Genomic DNA, 20,404 nt, shown 5'->3' on the forward strand with positions numbered 1-20,404 from the left:
TAGGGTAATTGAGTTAAAATGAAATAGATTGAGAACAGAACTTCCACAACGTTACTTTTGTACCTGCCGTTGGGGCGGGAGTAATATAGCTTTGGGACAGAAGTAACAGCTGGCGAGAAGCAGGGGTTGGAACCGATTCAGGGAACAGGCCAAAAATAATGAAATTGTTCGAGGAACAGAGTCAGAACCGGGAACAAAAGTGATCTATCCTGTTACGGAACAGAACCATTATTTTAAAAGCATGGGAACCGGTTAATAATGTTATTTTAAGTTCCAGTCCCACAGAAATAGCAACAAAGCACCTACAGTATGCCATCGTTTCCCAAATGAGGTCGCAACCCCAGTCGCGCTTGGTTCAAATAACCGGGGTTACGCCAGCCGCTAGATGTGGTTGTAATAAATGGACGTGGAGAGGATCTGTGTCTGCACAACATGCTTAGACTGCTGGTGTCCCCCAAGGCTCAGGTCTAGGCCCTCTCTCTATACACCAAGTCACTCGGCTCCGTCATATCCTCACATGGTCTCTGCTATCATTGCTATGTGGATTACACTCAACTCCTTTTCTCCTTCCCCCCTTCTGACACCCAGTTGGTGAATCGCATCTCTGTGTGCCTGGCAGATATCTCAGCTTGGATGTTGGCCCACCACCTCAAGACCAACCTCGACAAGACGGAGCAGCTCTTACATACAGGGATGGCCTGCCGCTCAAAGACCTATCCATCACTGTTAACGACTTCACGGTGTCCCCCTCCTAGAGTGCAAAGAACCTCGGCGTGACACTGGCCAACACCATGTCGTTCTCTGAAAACATCAAAGCAGTGGCTCACTCCTGCAGGTTCATGCTCTACAACTTCCGTAGAGTACGACCCTACCTCACACAGGAAGCGGCGCAGGTCCTAATCCAGTCACTTGTCATCTCCCGTCTGACTTGTGCCATCAAGCGCCTGAAACTTATCCAGAACGCTGCAGCCAGCCTGGTGTTCAAACTTCCCAAGTCACCCTGCTCTTCCGCACATCGACGACAAGAACATGGTACTTGCCTACGGAGCAGCAAGAGGAATTGCCCCTCCCTACCTTCAGGCTATGCTTAAACCCTACAACCCCAAGCCAAGCACTCCATTCTTCCACCTCTGGTCTCTTGGCCTTCCCACGCCTACGGGAGGGAAGCTCCAGATCAGCCCAGTCCAAGCTCTTCTCTGTCCTGGCACCCCAATCGTGGAACCAGCTTCCCTCTGAAGCTTAGACAGCAGTCCCTGCTCATCTTCTGAAAACATCTGAAACCCTACATCTTCAAAGAGTATCTTAAATAATCCCACAGCACCCCCCTCCCTCCTCACCCCGACCCGCTCCCCCCAAATAAAAATTAATTAAATAAAAACCTTTCGGAACTAGCAGTCGCACTTAACCCCCTTTCTAGCTTTGACTTTCCTGATAGCTACTTTGAGGAAACATGTAATTACAATGACTGTGATATGGGGTTGTCCCACCTAGCTATTATGATGAATGTACTAAGTTGCTTTAGATAAAATGACTAAAATGTAAATGTAAAATGCAGCTCTGTTTCCCTCTACAATGCCCACAAGCCGCGTGACCTCATCAGAGCAGAGTGGACAAGACCCGGCCCTAAATCAATTATGTTCTTTTCTACACCGAATATCATACAAAATTATTGCCTGATGATCTTCTGAACTTACCAATAAAATAAATGAACTTCGTTCGTACTGTACATATATCTCCTCTCTTCCTTTTTCTATGTATTGCATTGAAAATATAATGTCTAACACATTCAGGTAACCTTAAAATTACCTAATTATCAAGCTCAAAGTTTTTATTTTAAAAGTAACTAAATTACTTTTACTCTCAGAACTTTTCAAACGAGCTACTTTTTACTTGAGTAGTTTTTAAAATGTAATTGTAGTAACAATACTTCTACTTGAGTAGAATATTTCAGTAATATTTCCACCTCTGGTTTTGCCTTTCAGATCACAATGAAGAAAATTAAACGTATACAGGTGGGACCTCATTCTAGATCAGCGCTCCGACTCTAATATGCATGATACATACAGGCCCTGGTGTCAACAGCAGGCCTTACCTGGAGGAGCCCTGGTGTCAACAGTAGGCCTTACCTGGAGGAGCCCTGGTGTCAACAGTAGGCCTTACCTGGAGGAGCCCTGGTGTCAACAGCAGGCCTTACCTGGAGGAGCCCTGGTGTCAACAGCAGGCCTTACCTGGAGGAGCCCTGGTGTCAACAGCAGTCCTTACCTAGAGGAGCCCTGGTGTCAACAGCAGGCCTTACCTGGAGGAGAACTGGTGTCAGCAGTAGGCCTTACCTCGAGGAGCCCTGGTGTCAACAGTAGGCCTTACCTGAAGGAGAACTGGTGTCAGCAGTAGGCCTTACCTGGAGGAGCCCTGGTGTCAACAGCAGGCCTTACCTAGAGGAGCCCTGGTGTCAACAACAGGCCTTACCCGGAGGAGCCCTGGTGTCAACAGCAGGCCTTACCTGGAGGAGCCCTGGTGTCAACAACAGGCCTTACCCGGAGGAGCCCTGGTGTCAACAGCAGGCCTTACCTAGAGGAGCCCTGGTGTCAGCAGTAGGCCTTACCTGGAGAAGCCCTGGTGTCAACAGTAGGCCTTACCTGGAGTAGCATCCAGCAGAACTGGCTCAGGAGGAAGTAGTGGGAGAAGAGGCCCAGAACGGCACAGCTGTCCTCTGAGTAGACACGGCCACGAAACGCAGACACCAGGAAACAGATCTACAACACAGAGAGAGAGAGAGAGCGAGAGAGAGCGAGAGAGAGAGAGAGAGAGAGAGAGAGAGAGAGAGAGCGAGCAAGAGAGCGAGAGAGCGAGACATCTGAGAGGCCACAGAAACACACTAATGCACAAACACACAGCAACACAACATTTGCCTGCAGACTATGCACTTTACTATACACCTCTCCCATCTCTCACACAAACATATACAGCTCTTGCACGTCAAAGACCTTACACAAGCAGAAACACACTTGTCCATTGACACTTTCCCCCTGCAGACTAGTAATTGGATGATTGATGGCTGTGTTATCATGCATGTATTTTGGAACAGCTGACAATATAAGATACACCTTAGTGACATCCTGCAGACCTGTTACATCACAATGCGCAAACCAAAATAAACAACAAGTGACAAATGCTTCCTGGGTACCCATCCAGGAACCTGTGTGTGTGTCCTACAGTAAATCCTTCAGCTCTCTGATGGCAGAGCTTAATTAACCCTTGGGACAGAGCCTTGTGCCACTACCAACCCATAGCAATATTTCTGCTTATGTAACACTGTCTGACTTCCAGCCCCGTGCCAGTGCAAAACACCAGGGATGGAGGGAGAGAGGGAGGGTGAGAAGGGAAAGAGAAGGAGGACACCGAGTGTCCTAACTCCGCTGGAGAGAAAGGAGACAAGCAAGAGAGAGAGAGAGAAATAATGAGAGCGAGACAGGAAGGCAGAGAGAGAGAGATAAAAAGAGAGAGTGAGAAAGAGAGAGAGAGAGAGAGCGAGAGAGAGCGAGAGAGAGATACAGGCAGGTAGAGATAGAGAAAGACGATTGAAAGTGAGAGAGGGAGGAAGAGAAAGAGAGAGGGATTGAAAGTGAGACAGGCAGAGAAGAGGGAAAAGGACAGTGGCTGCAAAACCTGCCAGACAGCCAGGAGAGCTTCAGAACGTCCAGATGGCAGGTCAAGTACACTGCAGAATTATGCCTCTTCATCTCTCTTACAACTCTCTAGGTGCATCATCATCATCAGACTGCAGCTAATTCATCAAAGTACCATGCTGGTGTAAACACACAGTATTGTATATCGTCTACACTATATACTATACTATACATAGCATACTAATAAACTATAAACTCCGCCCTCTTTCACACACACACAGATAACAACACGCAGGTGTGAATTGCATAACGTTTGTGTGAGCCAGAGTGTTAGTTTCTTGACAGGACATAATAAGTCTGCGTATTGACTCATGTCTTGTTGTTGGGGTGAATAACATGTTTGTACAACCGGCTTGTATTTATCAGGTTGACAGTAACGTCAGTGTTACAAGAATATATTTCACCCTAGTATGTATAGTATTTACGTGTGAAGAGTTTCATAACTACTGCTTTCGTAACTCTCAAATTGTCAGAGGACCATCCGCATACGGTCATTCTCAGGGAGCTAGTTATATTTCCATGATAGAGCAACATTAGTGTGGAAACCCCAGGATGACAGGAGGGGACACTAGCCCAGAGCCACAGCCTATCCATGATGACCCAGTAAACATCACAAATACCAACTGCTCTCCATATAAGCACCTAAGCCACGCGAGAGAGCAAACAAGCTCTCCCTTCCAATCAAACAAGTTGAGTATTAGGATGCGCTGCCTATTGCGCTACAGCTGTGCTCAATTAACTTCACAACGCGGTTGCTCAGAGCAACCTAGGGCAACAAATAGAGCATGAAGCTGTGTCATTTTACTTCAGCGTTGAGATTGCACCTCCACTAGGGTGGTGTGTCAGTTGTTTGGTCCTTTCTGTTCTGTTCTTCTTTTCAAGTTGCTCTTTAAGAAGGGCTCAAGATGGGAACATAGTTTGAAACCCCACCCTGCCGCCGTCATTACAGAGCGACCTTTCCAAAGCAAACAGATAGTTAGCGACTCCACACACCACATATCTCGGATTCTGTTGTTGAATTAGGCAAAAAGTCAGGCTTTATTTAAATTAACAAATGGGGTAATTCTGTTTCCGGTTTGTTTTGCAGCTCTGTATGGTGAGAAAAAGGAGGGACGATACAGGAAGGACCTGGGATGGAGCCTTTGAAAAAGGTGGTTGCTTAGAATTGTGATTCCGGGCAGCAGTTATTGGGCCCGAATAAAACCTTGGGCAGGGTTTCGGAGTAATACATTACATGTAAGGGATTACAAAAAAACGGTAACTGTAATCCGTTATGTTACCAGCTAAAATATTGTAATCAGATTAGAGATACCTTTGAAAAACTAGATGATTACTTCGAGGATTACTTTTAAATTCAGAAAGGAGGTTTGAGACAATCTGTTTTCTCAATGACATTCAAATCAGCATTGAAAAAAGGCGCAAGTTTAAGTTTGTTCCACCTGAGCGAGTCTGACCACAAGTCAGAGACCACTATGATGTCAGAGACCACTATGATGACACACCAAATGTGTTTGATGGATTGCTGGAAAAGAGCAGGAGGCTACAGTCCAAGCTATGTCTTCCAATGGTGCGACTGCTGTTATCCAACTTGAATAAATGCTTGGAGGTAAGGATGACAGCAGTGGTGTAGTCTACGGCGATACAGATATCACTTATTATTGACATCTACACAGCACATTGATGTGAATCACACTGCTGCTCTCTCATTTAGCTATTGGCGCCTTACGGATTGTGGTTGTTGTGGACGGCTGTTCACAAATCTAAATATGTATTTGAACCCAATAATGGTTGAATTCAAGAAGTTTAAGCTGCCTATCAATCATTGTTTAAAAACCAGTTGACAGCCAGTGAAAAATGTGCTCTTGCAACAGCTGCACAGTGTGGATCCCAGCCTATGGAACAACAGCTGCACAGTGCGGATCCCAGCCTATGGAATAAAAGTGGGGCTTTTATTGCTTAATCTAATTCATGCTGATAAGAAAATACATCCATAGACCTAATGGACACAAGCTTAAACTTGCACACTTCTGATAGACTTAAAGGGGCAATCTGTAGTTGCCACATCCATTTTTGGACTTTTAAATTATAATTATATCCATTGATTCTTGAAGAATATAACTTAGAAATCCCTCATGAGCTTAAACTGTGTAGCGCCAATTCTGGGTCCAAGAGGCTTCGAAACATCTAATCAATTGGCTACCCAGACAATTTGCGTTTCCCCCCCCTTTTAAGCCGCTGCTGCTCTCTGTTATTATCTATACATAGTCACTTTAATAATTCTATCTACATGTACATATTACCTCATTTACCTCAACTAACCGGTGCCTTGCAATTCGCACATTGACTCTGTACCAGTACCCCCTGTATAAAGTCTCGCTATTGTTATTTTACTGCTGCTAAATGTATTTTTTTGTTTTGTTGATTTGATTTGATTTGAAGATCATACAGAGAGCATCAGATAGATGGGTCTACACATACAGAGAGAGAGGGATGTTGTTTTCTCGCTCGGATGCTTTCTCCGTTGAGATACAATCAACCTCTTACGAATTGAAGGAATATTATGAAACACAGAGAGGAAAGAATACATGAATACACGCCACTGACACCAACACAGACTCAGGGGTAGAAGTAACATAGTAAATGTAAATCAGGGACACTCCAATTAGTATGATATGTTACATTTCCTATGGTATGTATTCATTTGTGTATGCCATCACACATTTTGTATGATATGTTACAAATTATAATTCGCATGATATGTTATGAATTCCAATTTGTTGTGGCTAACATTAGCTAGGGGGCCAACACTAAAGTTAGCTAGGTGGTTAACGTTAGCTAGGCTAGGGGATAGGGTTAAGGTTAGGGTTTAGGTTAGGAATTAGGTTAAACATTTCGTTGGGATGGATTGGATGAAAAGCATGCCCAGAGTAAACTGCCTGCTACTCAGTCCCAGATGATAATATATGCATATTATTATTGGTATTGGATAGAAACACTCTGCAGTTTCTAAAACGGTTTGAATGATGTCTGTGAGTATAACAGAACTCATATGGCAGGCAAAAACCTGAGAAAATATCCAACCAGGAAGTGGGAAATCTGAGGTTGCTCGTTTTTCAACTCAGCCCCTATTGAAGATACAGTGGGATATTGGTCATCTTGCACTTCCTAAGGCTTCCACTAGATGTCAACAGTCTTTAGAAACGTGTTTGATGCTTCTACTGTGAAGTGGGGCCGAATGAGAGGGAATGAGTCAGAGGTCTGGCAGAGAGCCACGGGCTTGTGACGCGCGGTCATGTGAGAGTTAGCTCGCGTTCCAATGCTGTTCTACAGACAAAGGAATTCTCCGGTTGGTACATTATTGAAGATTTATGTTAAAAACATCCTAAAGATTGATTCTATTCTTGGTTTGATATGTTTCTACGACCAGTAAAAAACTTTTTGGACTTTTCGTCCGACCTTTCTGCTGGACTTGCATGCGCGTTTGGATTTGTTTACCAAACGCCATAACAGAAGGAGGTATATGGACATAAATTATGAACTTTATTGAACAAATCAAACATTTATTGTGGAACTGGGAGCCCTGGGAGTGCATTCTGATGAAGATCATCAAAGGTAAGTGAATATTTATAATGCTATTTCTGACTAATGTTGACTTCACAACATAGCGGATAATTCTTTGGCTGGTTTGGGCTCTGAGCTCCGTACTCAGATTATGTTATGGTTTGTTTTTTCCGTAAAGTTAAAAAAAAATCTGATACAGCGGTTGCATTAAGGAGAAGTTTATCTAAAGTTCCATGTATAATAGTTGTATCTATTATTAATGTTTATTATGAGTATTTCTGTAAATTGATGTGGCTCTCTGCAAAATCACCGCATGTTTTGGAACTACTGAACATAACACGCCAATGTAAAATGAGATTTTTGGATATAAATATACACTTTATCGAACAAAACATACATGTATTGTGTAACATGAAGTCCTATGAGTGTCATCTGATGAAGATCATCAAAGGTTAGTGATTAATTGAATCTATATTTCTGCTTTTTGTTACTCCTCTCTTTGGCTGGAAAAATGGCTGCGTTTTTCTGTGACTTGGTGGTGACCTTCCGCTAGAGCAACCCCGTTCCCAGACAGGTTAAAGGGTTAGGAGAAGGGTTAGCCTACATGCTAAGTAGTTGCAAATTAGTAAGTAGCTAAAATTCTAAAGCTGTCCGTGATGAGATTCGAACACGCAACTAAATGGGTTACTAGATGTTTGCGGTATATTCATATTATACGCTCACCCATCCACTCCGACCAACCACCCTACTTTAGCTTTTGCCTTAAGTAACCATCTGTCTTATGTAACCATACCAAACGTAACATATCATACTAATTTGAGTGTCCTGGACTTATGTTTACTACGTTACCTCTAGTGTATTAGACCAGGCTGCACACACACAAACTTGATTTTCTCTTCTTCGCGTGCCTTGTCAGAGTGTAGCCTATATTGCATGGCAAGGAGAGGGTCAGCTCCAGTCAATAAGCCCACCCCCAGACAGAGCCTGTCCATTGATTAAAGCGACAGTACAACCCCACCCACCATTCCCCTCCCACCCCTCTTCTGTTTCAGACAGTATCTCTATCTCATGACCTTTCTGTCTGAGACCTTGACCACCACACTCCCAAACCAGCACCCCCTTCCACTGCTCCAAACTCCTTTAATCCTAATTGAGAGAACAGGTATACCAAATTGTTTTCATCATCTGTTTTGTAAGATCATACAGAGGTGTATGATAGCTACCTCGTTGGCTTGGATGGTTTCCTACGTAGCTACCTCGTTGGCTTGGATGGTTTCTGTTTATGTGTATAGCCTTTAGCGTGCTGGTGGTGGTAGCTAGCACAGACGTGTGGAACTGTAAGTAGAGGCTAGAGGGGCTGCAGCTGCTGTGGCTACATAGCAAAACGGCCGAGTCATGATAGCTAAATCACCACATCTCTCTCTATCTGCTCTGTTGACTAATGGTGACCCTGTGATGACATAACAGAGACCCGATAGGGGTGCTACTCTAGCCAGAGGGCCTTGAAAAGAGGGTGTGTGTGATTGTGTGTGTACTGAGCCATTTACTTTATGTTTGTATTCTTATCTTTTATTTTTTCAGTCAAACAGCCAGGGATGTATTGTTCTCTGCTGGGTGAGACTCAGGGTTCAGAAAGCCTAAATCTTATACAGAGCCTTCAGAAAGTATTCACACCCCTGGACTTTGTCCACATTTTGTTGTGTTACAGCCTGAATTTAAAATGGATTAAATTGAGATTTTGTGTCACTTATCAATACACTATACCCCATAATGTCAGATGCATTTTATTTGTAGAACATTTTCACAATTAAAAGCCTATAAGTCTATAAGTATTCAACCCCTTTGTTATGGCAAGCCTAAATAAGTTCAGGAGTAAAATGTGCTAAAAAAAAATCACATAATTTTACCTTTATTTAACCAGGCAAGTCAGTTAAGAACAAATTATTATTTTCAATGACAGCCTAGGAACAGCGGGTTAACTGCCTGTTCAGGGGCAGAACGACAGATTTGTACCTTGTCAGCTCGGTGGTTTGAACTTGCAACCTTCCGGTTACTAGTCCAACGCTCTAACCACTAGGCTACCCTGTCGCATGAACTCATTCTGTATTCAATAATAGTATTTAACATGATTTTTTTAATGACTACCTCATCTCTGTACCCGACATAATTATCTGTAAGGTCCCTCAATCGAGTAGTGAATTTCAAGTACAGATTCAACCACAAAGACCAGGGAGTTTTTCAATGCATAGAAGGGAAGATCAGTCAAAATATAAAAAAAAGGAGATGCTGAATGCTGAACAACCCACTGTTCCTAGGCCGTCATTGAAAATAAGAGTTTGTTCTTAACTGACATGCCTAGTAAAATAAAGGTAAATATCCCTTTGAGCAAGGTGAAGTTATTAATTAGGCTTTGGATGGTATATCTATACACCCAGTCATTACAAAGATACAGGTGACTATCCTAAATCAGTTGCCGGAGAGGAAGGAAACTGCTTAGGGATTTCACCATGAGATCAAAGTTGATTTTAAAAAAGTTTGAGTTTAATGACTGTGAAAACAGAGGATGGATCAACATCATTACAGTTACTCCACAATACTAACCTAAATGACAGAGTGAAAAGAAGGAAGCCTGTAGAGAACACAAATATTCCAAAACATCCACCATGTTTGCAATGATGCAGGCAAGTAAAAAATGTGGCAAAGAAATGAACTTTTGGACCTGAATACAAAGTGTTATGAGCAAATCCAAAAACTTGACGTAGCTTGAAGAATTTTAAAAAGAATAATGGGCAAATATTGTACAATCCAGGGGTGGAAAGCTTTTAGTCCTACCTCAATAGACTCACAGATGTAATCACTGTCAAAGGTGATTCTAACATGTATTTATTTTTTTATTTAACCTTTATTTAACCAGATAGGCCAGTTAAGAACAAGTTCTCATTTACAACTGGCCAAGATAAAGCAAAGCAGTACGACAAAAATAACAGAATTACACATGGGATAAACAAACGTACAGTCAATAACACAATAGGAAATCTGTATACAGTGTGTGCAAATGAAGTAAGGAGGTAAGGCAATAAATAGGCCATAGTGGCGAAGTAATTACAATTTAGCAATTTACACTGGAGTGATATATGTGCAGACGAGGATGTGCAAGTAGAAATACTGATGTGCAAAAGAGCAGAAAAACAAAAACAAATATGGGGATGAGGTAGGTAGTTGATTGGATGGGCTATTTACAGATGGGCTGTGTACAGCGCAGCGATCGGTATGCTGCTCTGACAGCTGAAGCTTAAAGTTAGTGAGTGAGATACAAGTCTCCAACTTCAGTGATTTTTGCAATTCGTTCCTGTCATTGGCAGCAGAGAACTGGTAGGAAAGGCAGCCAAAGCGGGTGTTGGCTTTGGGGATGACCAGTGAAATATACCTGCTGGAGCACGTGCTATGGGTGGGTGTTTCTATGGTGACCAGTGAGATGAGATAAAGCAGAGCTATACCTAGCAAAGACTTATAGATGACCTGGAGCCAGTGGGTTTGGCAACGAATATGTAGCAAGGCCCAGCCAGTGAGAGCATACAGGTCGCAGTGGTGGGTAGTATATGTTTGCTGAGTAGCTTTTTTGTAAATGACATCGCCAAAGTCAAGGATCGGTAGGATAGTCAGTTTTACGAGGGTAAGTTTGGCAGCATAAGTGAAGGAGGCTTTGTTGCAAAATAGGAAGCCGATTAGATTTAACTTTGGATTGGAGATGCTTAATGTGAGTCTGGAAGGAGAGGTTACAGTCTAGCCAGACACCTAGGTATTTATAGTTGTCCACATATTCTAAGTCAGAACCGTCCAGAGTAGTGATGCTAGTCGGACGGGCAGGTGCAGGCAGTGATCGGTTGAAGAGCATGCATTTAGTTTTACTAGTATTTAAGAGCAGTTGGAGGCCACGGAAGGAGAGTTGTATGGCATTGAAGCTCATCTGGAGGTTAGTTAACACAGTGTCCAATGAATGGCCAGAGGTATACAGAATGGTGTCGTCTGTATCGAGGTGGCTCAAATAATCACCCGCAGCAAGAGCGACATCATTGATATATACAGAGTAAAGAGTCGGCCCGAGAATTGAACCCTGTGGCACCCCCATAGAGACTGCCAGAGGTCCGGACAACAGGCCCTCCGATTTGACACTCTGAACTATCTGAGAAGTAGTTAGTGAACTCGGCGAGGCAGTCATTAGAGAAGCCAAGGCTGTTGAGTCTGCCAATAAGAATGCGCTGATTGACAGTTTCGAAAGCCTTGGCCAGGTCGATGAAGATGGCTGCACAGTACTGTCTTTTATTGATGGCGGTTATGATATCGTTTAGCACCTTGAACGTGGATGAGGTGCAGCCGTGACCAGCTCGGAAACCAGATTACATAGTGGAGAAGGTACAGTGGGATTCAAAATGGTTGGTGATCTGTTTATTCACTTGGCTTTCGAAGACTTTAGAAAGGCAGTGCAGGATGGATATAGGTCTGTAACAGTTTGGGTCTAGAGTGTCTCCCCCTTTGAAGAGGGGGAGGACCGCGTCTGCTTTCCAATCTTTAGGAATCTCAGACGATACAAAAGAGAGGTTGAACAGACTAGTAATAGGGGTTGCAACAATGGTGGCGGATAATTTTAGGAAGAGAGGGTCCAGATTGTCTAGCCCAGCTGATTTGTAGGGATTCAGATTTTGCAGCGCTTGAGCCAGTTGCTGCGGGGGGTGCAGAGCTGTTGGCCGGGGTTGGGTTAGCCAGGTGGAAAGCATGGCCAGCCGTAGAGAAATACTTATTGAAATTCTCGATTATCGTAGATTTATCAGTGGTGACAGTGTTTCCTAGTCTCAGTGCAGTGGGCAGCTGGGAGGAGGTGCTTTTATTCTCCATGGCCTTTACAGTGTCCCAAAACATTTTGGAATTAATGCTGCAGGATGCAAATTTCTGTTTGAAAAAGCTAGCTTTTGCTTTCCTAACTGACTGCGTGTATTGTTTCCTGACTTCCCTGAAAAGGTGCATATCGCGGGGATTATTCGATGCTAGTGCAGTACGCCACAGGGTGTTTTTGTGCAGTCATGTAACGGTTGTCTTCCTCTGACGAGGAGGAGTAGTAGGAAGGATCGGAGGACCAATGCGCAGCGTGGTAAGTGTTCATGATATTTATTATAACTCAAAACACTAAAGAATAAAACAACAAAGAGAACGAAATGAAACCGAAACAGTTCTGTCTGGTGCAGACACAAAACAGAAAACAAAAAATAATCACCCACAACTCAAGGGTGAAAACAGGCAACCTAAGTATGGTTCTCAATCAGGGACAACGATTGACAGCTGCCTCTGATTGAGAACCACACCAGGCCAAACACAGAAATCCCAAATCATAGAAAAAAGAACATAGACTGCCCACCCGAACTCATGCCAAGACCATACTAAAACAAAACAAAGGAACTAAGGTCAGAACGTGACAAGTCAAGTCTGGAGTGAACCATATCTGTTCTTATTTCTACATATTTTCAAAGGGGCATGCTTATTTAATTAAGATAGTGTTTTATTTTTCAGACATTTTTAATGCATTTTAGAAATTTTCTTCCAACTCAACATATTTTGTGTAGAACGTTGGCCAAAAATGACAACTAAATCCATTTTAATACCACTTTGTAACAACAAAATGTGGAAAAAGTCAAAGGGTGTGGATACTTTTTGAAGGCGCTGTATATCAAGTACAATGAAATCATTTTCTGTCAGCGATCTACACTAAATACTCTGTAAATAGGGGAGGAAAGACAGACTTCAGTCGGGGGAGATCGACAGACCTCAGTCGAGGGAGATCGACAGACCTCAGTCGAGGGAGATCGACAGACCTCAGTCGGGGGAGATCGACAGATCTCAGTCGGGGGAGATCGACAGACTTCAGTCGGGGGAGATCGACAGACCTCAGTCGGGGGAGATCGACAGACCTCAGTCGGGGGAGATCGACAGACCTCAGTTGGGGGAGATCGACAGACCTCAGTCGAGGGAGATCGACAGACCTCAGTCGAGGGAGATCGACAGACCTCAGTCGGGGGAGATCGACAGACCTCAGTCGAGGGAGATCGACAGACCTCAGTCGGGGAGATCGACAGACCTCAGTCGGGGGAGATCGACAGACCTCAGTCGAGGGAGATCGACAGACCTCAGTCGGGGGAGATCGACAGACCTCAGTCGGGGGAGATCGACAGACCTCAGTCGAGGGAGATCGACAGACCTCAGTCGGGGGAGATCGACAGACCTCAGTCGAGGGAGATCGACAGACCTCAGTCGAGGGAGATCGACAGGAGATCGACAGACCTCAGTCGGGGGAGATCGACAGACCTCAGTCGAGGGAGATCGACAGACTTCAGTCGAGGGAGATCGACAGACCTCAGTCGGGGGAGATCGACAGACCTCAGTCGGGGGAGATCGACAGACCTCAGTCGAGGGAGATCGACAGACCTCAGTCGGGGGAGATCGACGGACTTCAGTCGGGGGAGATCGACAGACTTCAGTCGAGGGAGATCGACAGACCTCAGTCGGGGGAGATCGACAGACCTCAGTCGGGGGAGATCGACAGACCTCAGTCGGGGGAGATCGACAGACCTCAGTCGGGGGAGATCGACAGACCTCAGTCGAGGGAGATCGACAGACCTCAGTCGGGGGAGATCGACAGACCTCAGTCGGGGGAGATCGACAGACCTCAGTCGAGGGAGATCGACAGACCTCAGTCGGGGGAGATCGACGGACTTCAGTCGGGGGAGATCGACAGACTTCAGTCGGGGGAGATCGACAGACTTCAGTCGGGGGAGATCGACGGACTTCAGTCGGGGGAGATCGACAGACTTCAGTCGAGGCAGATCGACAGACTTCAGTCGGGGGAGATCGACAGACCTCAGTCGAGGGATGAGGGAACAGACAGACAAAGGCCAAAGCCGTTTAGCAAACTCCAGGTGTTTACATTTGTCAGATGTATGGAAGAATGTGTTTAAGATCCCTCCCAATGTGCTATCCAATCTCATATATATATTTGTAAAGGCCCGGTGCTGTTATCCTCGCAAGGGAGGGTGCCAGAGTTTTGAAAACAGGGGTGCCAATCATTTTGACCCATACGTTTTTGAGAGAAAAATTATTACTTGTTAAACAAAATCTCTTTCTCTGAGCAATTGCATTACTATAAAATACATAATTTTGTGAGCATACAATATAGTTGTATACATTTTTACTTAATTTTATCAAGTGTGCCAATAACTTTGGTTGTGACTGTATATACACAGTGCACTCTGGTAAAACATGAACCACTAAGGCACGCCTGAACAAACAACTAAAAGCCTGCCTCTAATTTCTGATCCCAGGGTACCAGGGTCTCTCTCTCTCTCACACAGATGCAACCCAGTTCCAGGCACCTCTGCGCCCAGGGAATAGATACATGCCTGGCATTGCAGCAGAGTGGAAGAGCAGAGGTGGGACTAAGGGAATAAAGCTTCCTCTGTGGAAGACTGCATGTGTGTTTGTCATGAAGCACCAAGGCCAAGGCGGAGGACCCGGGGGAATGCCATTGGTCACACAGTTCAGCAGACGGGCCAATCAGCGAGGCTCCCCTTTGTTCTCTGGTGTTAACAACCTGGCATCCAACCATGTGCTTTGTTTTTATGTCTCTGGTCTGAAGGGATTAGACGTGATGTCAGATTGTGCTGTCTCAGTGCCAGGTTGTTATTGTTTTTATGTCTCTGGTCTGAAGGGATTAGACGTGATGTCAGATTGTGCTGTCTCAGTGCCAGGTTGTTATTGTTTTTATGTCTCTGGTCTGAAGGGATTAGACGTGATGTCAGATTGTGCTGTCTCAGTGCCAGGTTGTTATTGTTTTTATGTCTCTGGTCTGAAGGGATTAGACGTGATGTCAGATTGTGCTGTCTCAGTGCCAGGTTGTTATTGTTTTTATGTCTCTGGTCTGAAGGGATTAGACGTGATGTCAGATTGTGCTGTCTCAGTGCCAGGATGTTATTGTTTTTATGTCTCTGGTCTGAAGGGATTAGACGTGATGTCAGATTGTGCTGTCTCAGTGCCAGGTTGTTATTGTTTTTATGTCTCTGGTCTGAAGGGATTAGACGTGATGTCAGATTGTGCTGTCTCAGTGCCAGGTTGTTATTGTTTTTATGTCTCTGGTCTGAAGGGATTAGACGTGATGTCAGATTGTGCTGTCTCAGTGCCAGGTTGTTATTGTTTTTATGTCTCTGGTCTGAAGGGATTAGACGTGATGTCAGATTGTGCTGTCTCAGTGCCAGCTGGAGGTTGTTTTTCTGTCTTTGGGATAAATATTGGGGCGGCAGGTAGCCTAGTGGTTAGAGCATTGGGCCAGTAGCCGAAAGGTTGCTGGAACAAATCCTTGAGCTGACATGGTAAAAATCTGTTGTTCTGCCCCTGAACAAGGCAGCTAACCCACTGTTCCCTGGTTGGCCGTCATTGAAAATAAGAATTTGTTCTTAACTGACTTGCCTAGTTAAATTATATATATATTTTTAAAGAATAAAGTGATCTCAAGATGAAATCCAATGTATCTGAGGTATGCAAACGAGGTTAGAACAAGAGTTAGGATTTGAGGTCTCAATAAAGCCTACAACAAATTGACATCCAATTGGCTTTTTATCTATTTAAACCATTGATGGTAACACAAAGCTGTTGCATGCAATTAGGATTAAACTGCGAACTACAAAACAAAGTTATTGCTAATGATTCAGCAATCACTGAAAACAACAGCAGCTTTTGTGATAAAAACATAACCTCACAGAAGAACACAAGGAAAAAGATGTCAAACAATGAGTGCGAGGAATTTAGTATCATGGCTTCTTGGTGCTGATCCTGGAGGCATCCTCCTTCCTTGTGTTGTGCTAATCTAACCCAATCGATAGCGCTGTGTGCTGATGCTAGCTAGCTAGCGTGCCACTGGGCTAATAATAGGATCTGACAGAAGCATTACATCAGTGGGAGTGGAGACCTGTCCGCCAGACGGTCCATAGCACCAGTCGCCGTCCTTTCCACTCCTTCTCTCCCTCCGCCCCCTCCTCCCTCTCTCCCTTCCTCCTCTATCAGCTACCGGTCTGAACTAGCTCTTTCCAGCCCAGGCAACATCTTGGGTGTTTCCTCAGCTGCTTTTGTTCAGACACAGACTGCAGTGCAGAGCACCAGCTTAAGCCCACGCCGACCCCCACCCCCATCCCCAGTGGGCCCTAGCTTCCTCCATCCCATCCCTCAGACACAGGCAAGCAGCCTGCTACTGGTCTCCTCCAGCAGCCCCACCCCATCAGGTCACATAGGTATGGCTAGCTCACTCGTTGGTGGGTTTGTGGGGCAGTGTGGGACAATGTGGTCTCAGGGAAATTTATATTATTCTGTACATAAATCCGTCCCACTCCATGTTGTATGACATGTTACATTATGAATGGAATAGCAATCGTACAATATTATACAAATTAGAGAACATATAGTGTCATACGTCTTACCTGGTCGAATAATAACGTACGAATGGGACGATGTAATTTATCATACATCTTGTATAATATTGCGAGTCATTATCTGAGACCAGGTTACTTGTTGCACTGTTACAACAAAAAAGAGAATGACTTGCACCTGCCTACCCAGGTAGGATGGTGACAGAGTGAAAAACAACCTACCGCAGCACGGTACGTGCTCAGAGTTTTAACAGCAACAACAGCAGAGGAAATGGGAACATCTAACTGCTACGTACATACCGTGTATTCAGAAAGTATTCAGACCCCTTTACTTTTTCCACATTTTATTACATTACAGCTTTATTCTAAAATGGATAAAATTGTTTTTCCCCCCCTCATCAATCTACACACAATACCCCATAATAACAAAACAAAAAAAGCTTTTTTAAATATTTGCAAATGTATTAAAAAAAACTGAAAAATACATTTACATAAGAATTCAAACCCTTTTCTCAGAACTTTGTTTAATTGCACCAAGAAGTCCCTCCTCTGTAACTTGGGTTTCACATGAGTACAGCTGTTAACTGTGAATTCACAACTGTGCACTCTTTCACTATAATAGCTACTGTAAATTGGACAGTGCAGTTAGATTAACAATAAATTAAGCTTTCTGCCCATATCAGATATGTCTATGGGGGGTGGGGCGGGAGGGGGGTCCTGTAGATGTTAACTTATTCTGTGCCTCTATGGTACAGTTTGTATTGCTATCTATCTGTGTGGTTAGTCTTTCTATTCCCTTTGTTAAAATGAACACTTTTGACCTAAATTGTTTTTGTTTAAGAGATGAGCACTGGCTTGGTTTTTGCGCTGACATGCATTGTCAAATCAAATCAAATTTTATTGGTTACATACACATAGTTAACAGATGTTCATTTGAGTGAAGTGAAATGCTTGAGCTTCTAGATCCGACAGTGCAGTAATATCTAACAAGTAATATAACAAATTCATAACAACTACCTTATACACACAAATGTAAAGGGATGAATAAGAATATGTACATAGAAATATATGGATGAGAGATGGCCGTGTGGCTTAGGCAAGATGCAGTAGATGGTATAGAATACAGTATATATATGGATGAGCGATGGCCGTGCGGTTTAGGCAAGATGCAGTAGATGGTATAGAATACAGTATATATATGGATGAGCGATGGCCGTGTGTCTTAGGCAAGATGCAGTAGATGGTATAGAATACAGTATATATATGGATGAGAGATGGCCGTGTGGTTTAGGCAAGATGCAGTAGATGGTATAGAATACAGTATATATATGGATGAGAGATGGCCGTGTGGCTTAGGCAAGATGCAGTAGATGGTATAGAATACAGTATATATATGGATGAGCGATGGCCGTGCGGCTTAGGCAAGATGCAGTAGATGGTATAGAATACAGTATATATATGGATGAGCGATGGCCGTGCGGCTTAGGCAAGATGCAGTAGATGGTATAGAATACAGTATATATATGGATGAGCGATGGCCGTGCGGCTTAGGCAAGATGCAGTAGATGGTATAGAATACAGTATATATATGGATGAGAGATGGCCGTGTGGCTTAGGCAAGATGCAGTAGATGGTATAGAATACAGTATATATATGGATGAGCGATGGCCATGCGGCTTAGGCAAGATGCAGTAGATGGTATAGAATACAGTATATATATGGATGAGCGATGGCCATGCGGCTTAGGCAAGATGCAGTAGATGGTATAGAATACAGTACATATATGGATGAGCGATGGCCGTGCGGTTTAGGCAAGATGCAGTAGATGGTATAGAATACAGTATATATATGGATGAGCGATGGCCGTGTGGCTTAGGCAAGATGCAGTAGATGGTATAGAATACAGTATATATATGGATGAGCGATGGCCGTGCGGCTTAGGCAAGATGCAGTAGATGGTATAGAATACAGTATATATATGGATGAGCGATGGCCGTGCGGTTTAGGCAAGATGCAGTAGATGGTATAGAATACAGTACATATATGGATGAGAGATGGCCGTGAGGCTTAGGCAAGATGCAGTAGATGGTATAGAATACAGGACATATATGGATGAGCGATGGCCGTGAGGCTTAGGCAAGATGCAGTAGATGGTATAGAATACAGGATATTTATGTAAATAAGGCATTTCTGTTCTTCATTTTTAATACATTTGCAACAATTTCTAGAATGAAGGATAATGAAGGATAATAAAAAATAAAAAACAGATAATGGATCATTAAGGATAATGAAAGATAATTAAATATAATAAAGGACAATAGAAAATGTAGGATAACGAAGAATAATGGATAACACACAATAATGGTCAATGAAAGATAATGGATCATACATAATTGAGTATAATGAAGAATAATGGATAATGATGGTGGTTGCAGCACTGTTCCAACGGAGAATGCAATGCCTGTTTCTAATCCACTAGGATACAGGGAAAAATGTGATCCTCTTATAACAAAAAGACCCCCTCAAAACACCAATGACAATACCTGTGACGACCGTTCTTTGACAGAGAGCCCTGCGTGACGTAGGAGATGACATTTTGCTGTTGCTGTTTGACACCTTGTACAAGTTGCTACAGGTCAATGCGTATCAGTAAAGTTCACTCATGTTTTCGGTCAACACTCTCTGCGAGCCTGGCTGAATCCACAAGGACTGGGCTGTTTTCAAATAAACAACCAGTCCTGTTTCGCACCCAAACAACCACCACGCTCCTCCGCCCCCTTGGGACATCATCACCTGCACCACAGAGACCATCGCGAGGAGTCGGGGGTGAGAGGGGAACGCGGGAAGAGACAGAAACAATGTTGAATGCATCACGAGCCTGCACAAAGCCACGACTAGAGGAGCGATGAGGGTGTTCATATAAAATATCACGGCTTCCTATACGTGAGACGATGATAGTGGTTCCTAAAACAGCAAGGCCAGCAGGGACCATGGTCACACGTTTGAAAACATGGCTATCACTCCATCAGGTCCACAGAGCCATACCCATGTCCCCAGGCGTTTGTCTGGTAACGAGATCGCCATAGTGACAGCAAAGAAGGAGAATCAACCAATTCTATGCACATAAAAGCTGTTGAACTGCCAACTGAACTGCTACGGTATGTGATGGGAAGTCTGTTTTATTTTATTTCAATTTCACCTTTATTTAACCAGGTAGGCTAGTTGAGAACAAGTTCTCTTTTGCAACTGCGACCTGGCCAAGATAAAGCACAATAAAGGCACAACTTTAAAAGTTTGTTGGGTTGGTTGCGTCATCACCAGAGCCACACGCCTCTCTGTAATCAGGGGGATCACCTAACTGTGCAACTGTAATCAAAGGATCCCGGCACCACTTGACATCCATTTGAGCGATTTGGGGATTACATCACTGGATCATTTCATCCCTTCCTGATATCATGATCCTGTCCAATAGGAGTGGGTGCTTGATGACTGTATAATGGTCCGTTGACCGAAGAGGGATCCCCCAGTATTGTACTGTACCAAGACTACTGCATTCATCAATGAGTGGATCAATAAATGAGGCAGGTCAGGTTAGGCACTGAACATTCAGTCCTGCTGTCCACACAGCCAATTCTGATGTGATTAATCAGCTGTTGCAGCCACTATATCTGGCTGTTTCAAATGAATGTCTTTAGG

The 20,404-nt window shown here is 43.8% G+C and overlaps 1 protein-coding gene across 1 annotated transcript in view; it reads right to left on the reverse strand.

Annotated features, from left to right (window-relative positions):
- The window catches only part of LOC115111158 (adhesion G-protein coupled receptor V1-like), a 248,439-nt gene that overhangs the window by 54,672 nt on the left and 173,363 nt on the right, over positions 1–20,404 (reverse strand). Inside the window, exon 83 of the mRNA XM_065011405.1 lies at positions 2,637–2,753. Within this exon, the coding sequence (XP_064867477.1) occupies positions 2,637–2,753 (117 nt within the window). The remainder of the gene's footprint in view (positions 1–2,636; positions 2,754–20,404) is intronic.

Source organism: Oncorhynchus nerka, linkage group LG27 (genome assembly GCF_034236695.1).
Source record: "Oncorhynchus nerka isolate Pitt River linkage group LG27, Oner_Uvic_2.0, whole genome shotgun sequence".
NCBI classification, from domain to species: domain Eukaryota; kingdom Metazoa; phylum Chordata; class Actinopteri; order Salmoniformes; family Salmonidae; genus Oncorhynchus; species Oncorhynchus nerka.